The sequence below is a fragment of the Etheostoma spectabile genome, chromosome 21 (genome assembly GCF_008692095.1).
Source record: "Etheostoma spectabile isolate EspeVRDwgs_2016 chromosome 21, UIUC_Espe_1.0, whole genome shotgun sequence".
Classification (NCBI taxonomy): Eukaryota; Metazoa; Chordata; class Actinopteri; order Perciformes; family Percidae; genus Etheostoma; species Etheostoma spectabile.
In genome coordinates, this window is record NC_045753.1 from 10,425,233 (window position 1) to 10,432,833 (window position 7,601).

A 7,601-nucleotide genomic window follows, 5' to 3' on the forward strand; every position below is an offset into this window, starting at 1 on the left:
GCCAGATTTAAGTACTAAATGAAATCAAATACTTTTTATACTATTTTTTTGTTTATATTCCAGCTTTTTGTTCAACTCCTTGACCTTCCCTCCTTTCATTTTGATTCCACTGCTGATTTGGATTTAAGTGGCATCGCTCAATTAGCGCCAAATTGCTTTCCATTACTTCCATGTTGTGCTCTGAACACATCAGTCAAACACATGAAACGACACAAAAACACAGTATAATTGCGCCCGTTTCAAAGTGTGTGTGCGCGCTCCTGTCCTCTCGTCTCCCCATTGGCCGGAGCGCGGAGCGGGGGGCGGGCCGTGCCGGTGCGTGCCGTTTAAAACTCTTTGGGGGACTTCATCGCGAAGCACAATATCAAGACCGGTCCTCCAGAGATGGGAGGCAAGTTTAGCACTTGATCTGGATCGGCCAAAATAAAAGCCTGAGCGCGCGGAAAAGACGCCGAGGATACACGTCTGGATTATATTTCACCGAGCTGAATCTCACCGGCCCACAGATGAGCAACAGGTAACACACTCTTCACTCATTTATTTTAAACAAGTCCTCTGGTTCACTGTGAGATGTGATGTGCTGTTCTTAACAAGTGCCAGTTTGCGCGTGTCGGGACGGTTAATTCAGTTGCCATGGTTTACTTTATTCTTCATGACGCGCCCACTGACGGGCTTTTACGCACGAGCTCTTCTGCTGCCAAAACAGTCAAGATGACCCGCAACAAGTTTCACCCTGACCGCTCATATTTCATCTCGCTTCTCATTTCTATAGCCTGCCATTGTGAGATAAGTCTTACTTTCTGGAAGGAGCTGGAAATGAGACTGCGTGTGTTTCTCAGTCTGAGGGATCATTGCATCAGAAGTCTGTTCCTTTCCCCCCGCACCTGTTAACATTTGTCGCTGGCATTTGGTGCATTCTCTCAGCTCTGCCCGGCTCCCAACACTTAGATACTCTGTAAAACACTCTTTAACAACTTAAGACTACATAGGCATACTAGTAATACAATAATGGCAATTTCCATTATTATTATTATTATCGTGATCTTTAGTTAGAGAATTCTGTGTACCCTTCTTTCAGTTCTGCTCATTTTGAAAAAAGTATAGATTTGGCTGCATATTCAACTAGAAGAACCTGCTGCACAGTTTATTGAAATGTTTACACCCAGTTAAAAAAATAAAAAATAAATAAAATAAAAAAGATTACACATTGCTAAGCAACACAGCATCCTCAGTAATAAGGGTAATGTAAATGATCTGGTAGTTAGACATAAACCTGGGCGATATATCGATATTGTGATATGAGACGAGATATCGTCTTAGATTTTGGAAATCCTAATATCCTAAAATCACATAAGTGGTGTCTTTTCCTGGTTTTAAAGGTTGCATTACAACAAAGTGATGTCATTTTCTGAACTTCCCAGTCTGGTGTAATGGTTCTATTATTTGTCTTTACCCACTTAGTCATTATATCCACATTACAGATGGTTATTTATAAAAAATCTCATTGTGTATGTATTTTGTGAAAGCACCAATAGTCAACACTACAATATCAATGCGGTATCAGTATCAAGGTATTTGGTCAAAAATATTGTGATATTTGATTTTTTTCCATATCGCCCAGCCGTAGTTGGACATGCATGTATTCATGTTTTAGAGTGTAACACAAATGTGTAGTTTTGTGGTGTGTGCGTGTGTGCGTGTGTGTGTGTGCGTGTGTGTGAGAAAGCCTCACAGCCAAATCAACCAGTTTCACTTTTTAACATTTTACCGTATGACTCAGTGACCTTCCGCTGTGTGTTTATATGCAGCACGTTCACCACGAGCGTCTCATATTTAACTCGTGCCTCATAGAAGAAGAAAAAAAAAAAAAGATACAGTAAGACCGCCGCAGGTCGTTTAGGACTTTGTTGCTATGGCAGGCATAACTAAAGAGTGAATCCTCACAGGACAGCCAGATGTTGCAGCAGAGAGAAGAAATCTCTGAGGGTTCTCTGAGAGTCAACAAGCCCTCGTCTCTCCTGCAGCCAAACACAAAGCTCGCCTTCCCCAAAAGCTTCTTCAAATACCAGACCGCGTAACTAGGCCTACGGCGCTGCCATGGTGGCTTTTACAAACGGCACGTTTAGCGAAGCTGAACGTTTTGCTGTTGTAAAAAATGAAATTAAGCTGCACATGCAAAACATCTTCAATCTGTCTTGATTTTGTGGAAGGATGTGAAAATGCGCATCAAGATGCACCTCTGAGCAATAGGTCCAAAGTTGGTTGTGGTAATAACACTTCGCTGATCTTCTAGAACTTGCATGTTCAGTTCCCTGCAATTATCCTTACTGTCATCTCTTGAATAATAATTATCTGCATATCTAAAATTAGTTTATGATTTGTATGTGCTCCATCAGTTCATGGGATCCTGTAGAAACGCTGTAACTCACAATCCAGCAAGAAAGGAGTCAGTGCGGTGCAGCCAAGAAAAACATGTCGACTTCGTAAATGACCAATACCGGGACCTGAGTGCAATTACAGGGTGGCCTCTCCCATTGAAAGTTGAAATGTTAGATGAGGGTTAAATATCACTGTTGTTTGTCATTACTGGATGAAATATTGTTGGCACAAAGAGACGAGCTTCACTGACCCGGGGTATAAAGTTTTTTGTTTTTTTCTCAGGCTGCACGCACGTCCGACTTAAGAGTAAAGTCATCAGTTCTGACGTGTCACATTCAACAATATTGCTCAAAAAATTGAACCATAGTATTTTTATTTGAACAATGTTGTCAAATGCCCTGAAGATGATTTCATGTAAGTTTATCTGATCTGTCTTTAACTGGTTTGACTAACAGACGTCCCCTGTCTCTGTTTTCTTGCAGCAGATGAACTTGATGAGGTCCAGTCAGCTGATGAAAGAGGAGTGATCACGTCATCCTCCATCTAGGGGCCAGTGAGGCTGAAGAGGTGTCCCTTCAGCCCGCCTCATTTCTTCACCATTTCCTCTCCGAGTTGGTCCCCAAGTGTTTTGAAACTGTTTCTCCAACACTTTTTCCAAAAACTCAGACTGTTTTCCAAAGCAGCACAGCCCTCCCAGACTGTGGTGATGGGAAGCGTGCGAGCCAGCCGCTACAGCATTGTGTCATCAGAGGAGGACGGCATGAAGCTGGCCACTATGGCAGTACCCAACGGCTACGGGAACGGCAAGAGCAAGGTGCACACGCGGCACACGCCGCAGAGCAGATTCGTAAAGAAAGACGGTCACTGCAACGTGCAGTTCATCAACGTGAGCGAGAAAGGTCAGCGGTACTTGGCTGACATCTTCACTACGTGCGTGGACATCCGCTGGAGGTGGATGTTCATCATCTTCTGCCTCGCCTTCCTCCTGTCGTGGCTGTTCTTCGGCTGCGTCTTCTGGCTGGTGGCCATCTTCCACGGGGACTTAGAAAGTAACGGCCAGAAGTGCGTCTCCAACGTGAGCAGCTTCACCGCTGCCTTCCTGTTCTCCATTGAGACTCAAACTACGATTGGCTACGGCTACAGATACGTGACAGACGAGTGCCCCGTCGCTGTCTTCATGGTGGTTTTCCAAAGCATTGTGGGCTGCATTATTGATGCCTTCATCATTGGTGCGGTCATGGCAAAGATGGCAAAACCGAAGAAGCGGAATGAAACTTTGATTTTTAGTCATAATGCCACAGTGGCCATGAGGGACAACAAGCTTTGCCTCATGTGGCGTGTGGGCAACTTAAGGAAGAGCCACCTGGTAGAGGCACACGTGCGGGCGCAACTTCTGAAATCCCGGATGACGGCAGAGGGGGAGTACATCCCCCTCGACCAGATGGACATAGATGTGGGCTTCGACAGCGGAGTCGACCGCATCTTCCTGGTCTCGCCAATCACCATCGTCCATGAAATCAACGACGACAGCCCCTTCTACAACATGAGCAAGCAGGACCTGGAGAACTCAGAGTTTGAAATCGTGGTCATCCTAGAGGGCATGGTCGAGGCAACCGCCATGACAACGCAGTGTCGCAGCTCCTACGTCGCTGGCGAGATCCTCTGGGGCCATCGGTTCGAGCCTGTGCTTTTTGAGGAGAAGAACTACTACAAGGTGGACTACTCTCGCTTCCATAAGACATACGAGGTGCCGAGCACCCCTCTGTGCAGCGCCAGAGACCTTGCCGAGAAAAAATACATCCTCTCAAACTCAAACTCCTTCTGCTATGAAAACGAGATTGCGCTGGAGAACAAAGAGGACACGGACGAGGGGAACGGGGGCAGCGTTGGGCCCGACGGCACCCAGACAGACAACATCTCAGAGACTGAACACAGCCAAGCCACGGTGCCGCTGGAGCCCCGGACTCTGAGACGAGAGTCAGAAATATGACTGTTCAGACCTCAGACCTCATGTGAGGGATGTTTTTAAAAAAAAATAAAAAAATCACCTCTCTGCTCCGAAAGGCTTAACGAGCCGAGCTGGGCCTTGGGTAGAGGACAAGCCAAACGGTACTGCTGAGGAAAGCGGCGAGGTTTAGGACTTTGTATGCAAGAGTCTGCTTGAACTTTGACTACATACAGTATGACAAAACACAGCACTATGAACCATGTGCACATTGCAGGAAGAATTCTCCATCAAGTCCCCATGAAGTGTCTGGTGACTGCAAGATGACTGGGAGGAAGCAGGTTGTTGACTTGACTTGAAAATTGCAGGCATGTCTCAATTTCTCTGTCCGGCATGAACAAGAAGGTGTTTTTTTTATAGTTAGAATATGTTCTCAAGTGCTGCTAGAAAACAGTTTGTGCCTTCTTGTAGAACCAAAGAGTACATGACGTAGATGTCTGGAACAAAGAAGGTACGAGTATTTGTTCCCGAGCTGGTCTCATTGCAGACATCACAGAAAGAAATTGCACCAAAAACTTTCTGTATGCAATAAAAGTAGAACACTTTAGGGATTTCTTTTGGCTTAACAGCACTGATTTTCTGCTTTGTCCTTTGCAGTTATTGAGCTGAGAGACTGTTCGTTGCTGGTCAGACTGATAGAAACATGCCTGTTTATGTCAAGAGATGGAGCAGGGTAGTATTAATGATAAACTGACAGAAAAAGCATTGATTTTAACGGAGACCGGGGTGATATGAGAATCTGAATGTTCTTAAAAGTGCTGCTATAATGTTGCTTCTTTTTCCTTTTTTGTAACGGTTGATAAAACAATACCAAAGAGTATAATTATCATAGTTATGTGTTTCTTAAAAAACAACACCTGCTTAGATTTGGTACAGAGAAGTAGAAAGTTTAGGAAGTTTTACTAAGGCTTGTTTTTCAAGAATGTGTGTACAGTTTTATGTTTTGTTTTTTTATATTGAGTGTCTGTATCGTGAGCCACTTCATCAAGCCTTCATCTGGAAAGTCATAAAGGGGAGATGTAGAAATCAAAGTGGCCATACTGCAGCGGACAGTGAACAGGAATCACGTGTTCTGCAGGGTGGGATGAATGAAACAATAACTTTCGGATGTTAGGAGGATTTTTAGGCATCGTGATTTTTTTTAAAGCCAAACTTGCTTTAAAAAAGGTTTTAAAATATAAAGTGGAATGTGATGGAAACTACATCTCCTTTCTCATATGTCTGAATATGATACAGTGTTATGACTGGAGATTGTAAAAAAAAAAAAAAAGGATTTCTTGCAAACATATCAAATGTCCAAGTAAAACATTTTCAATGCCACGTTCCCTTTTTGCTGTACTCGGAGATTCTTCACTATGAACGCGGTGTGTAACTCCGGCATATGAAGTGTTCTGCACATGAGTTGGCATCAATACAAATTTATATCTTATTTCTTTAAAAAGAAAAACCAGTGGGTGAAGGCCACTGGGCTCCGTACATCCTACATGTGTAAATACCTCCATCCCTCCCGCAGTTATTTTGTATCAGTCTTCCAAATGTACTGCAAAACCAAGGAATGTACAGATTTTTGTATTAATATTATTATTATTGTACATGATATTATATTGTTCTTTTTTCAATAAAATGTCAGTGGACAATCAGAATCCCGCTGTGTGGCTTGTGATCAGAAGCAGATACGTCATTTTCATTAACTTTTGAGGAAGTTTAACAATAACAGATCAGATTTTATGTGTTATAATTTTATATTAAACTCCACACAAAATTAAAAAAAAACTTGAGAAACTTGAAAAACAAGGACAGAAAGTAAAAGACCAAATGGAGATAAGACTTTGGGATCGATACAGTTCACGTTTCTTGCTTTTTAAAAAACAAGTTCAATGTGCAAAGTGGCGGCAGAGCATAAAGAGAAAATATATTACTGTAACACTATAATATGGAAAAGCAACACACATTAACTACATACAGTACACTACATACAGTGTGTAGTTTCTGTCCCCCCCATGAGTACTCAAAACATGTATAACATGGTATTTCTACATAAAAAGACCTCAACATTTTCTTCCACCACTATTTGTACATGAAAAAAGATTAAATCAAGCTCTTAACTGAGTTAGAAGAGCAAAACACTGAAAAACTGTTACTAAATGTATTATTTCCTTGAGGAGAATTGGCACCAAAATGTACTCCTAAGCCTGGAAGTCAAAGTACAAAGAATGAAAAAAGATCAGAGCTCGGTTTTTGTTAAGAGGTGAAACTGTTCTCATACTTTTATCTTAGTTAAGGAAACCACGAAGTAAATTAGAAATCTAATACCAATTATTTAGAAGGGTTTTCTTTGAGAAACTATTTCATCTTCGATGACATGACTTCTAGCAGCCATGTGGACCCGTTGGAGGCGTGGATATCTCCAGCAGCAGTGTGTGTGTGTGTGTGTGTGTGTGTGTGTGTGTGTGTGTGTGTGTGTGTGTGTGTGTGTGTGTGTGTGTGTGTGTGTGTGTGTGTGTGTGTGTGTGTGTGTGTGTGTGTGTGTGTGTGTGTGTGTGACTGCTGGGACACTAACCAGCTGCCTCGTCCTGTGTCCTTCACTCGTGCAAGAGGGATGTACACCTTCTTTTCTCACCAGCTATTAACATCCATATTTTCTCTCACTCACTCACTGAATTGTTCATTTCCCGGGTTTGAATCCATTCCCAGACGAAATTGAGTCACAAGTGGCATGCAAATAGGATTGGACAATCACCAACAACAAAGAAATCCCATGACTGCCATCGTCCCCATCCTTTCGTAGTCTACATGTTGCTTCAATTAGTCGTGTCCTCTGGGAGGGACAGTTTCTGGTAAAACCCTGATATATCGATATAACAGCACAATAATCAAAATCAGTGATTAACATTAGGATTTGTTTTGCAATTTGCTCTTAATAAGGAGTTCTTAGAAAGCAGAGAAAGAGGAAACATTTTGCCTTCAACAATTCGACCTCTGTCCTTCAACTGCAGAGACAAAAAAAAAAAAAAAAAAATGGACGTCAACCCAACTCAATGGAAAATTCCTTTGTTTACCATTAAGGAAGACTGACGCTAACGTCAACTTCTGGAGTCAGAACTTGAGCTTTGAACGTGTGTGTGGGGTGTGTGTGTGTGTGTGTGTGTGTGTGTGTTCCATCCATCTGACATTAAGCAGTTACGGTATCCGATTCATCTCGATCATTTTTGAAACG

General features: G+C 42.6%; 1 protein-coding gene across 1 annotated transcript; it reads left to right on the top strand.

Moving 5' to 3' along the window:
* Positions 1-346: 346 nt before the first annotated feature.
* kcnj2a (potassium inwardly rectifying channel subfamily J member 2a) lies at positions 347-5,812 on the top strand. Its single transcript, XM_032502749.1, has 2 exons — positions 347-517; positions 2,862-5,812. Exon 2 carries the CDS (start codon positions 3,086-3,088, stop codon positions 4,367-4,369), a length of 1,284 nt encoding a protein of 427 aa, XP_032358640.1. The 5' UTR covers positions 347-517; positions 2,862-3,085; the 3' UTR covers positions 4,370-5,812.
* Positions 5,813-7,601: the final 1,789 nt, after the last annotated feature.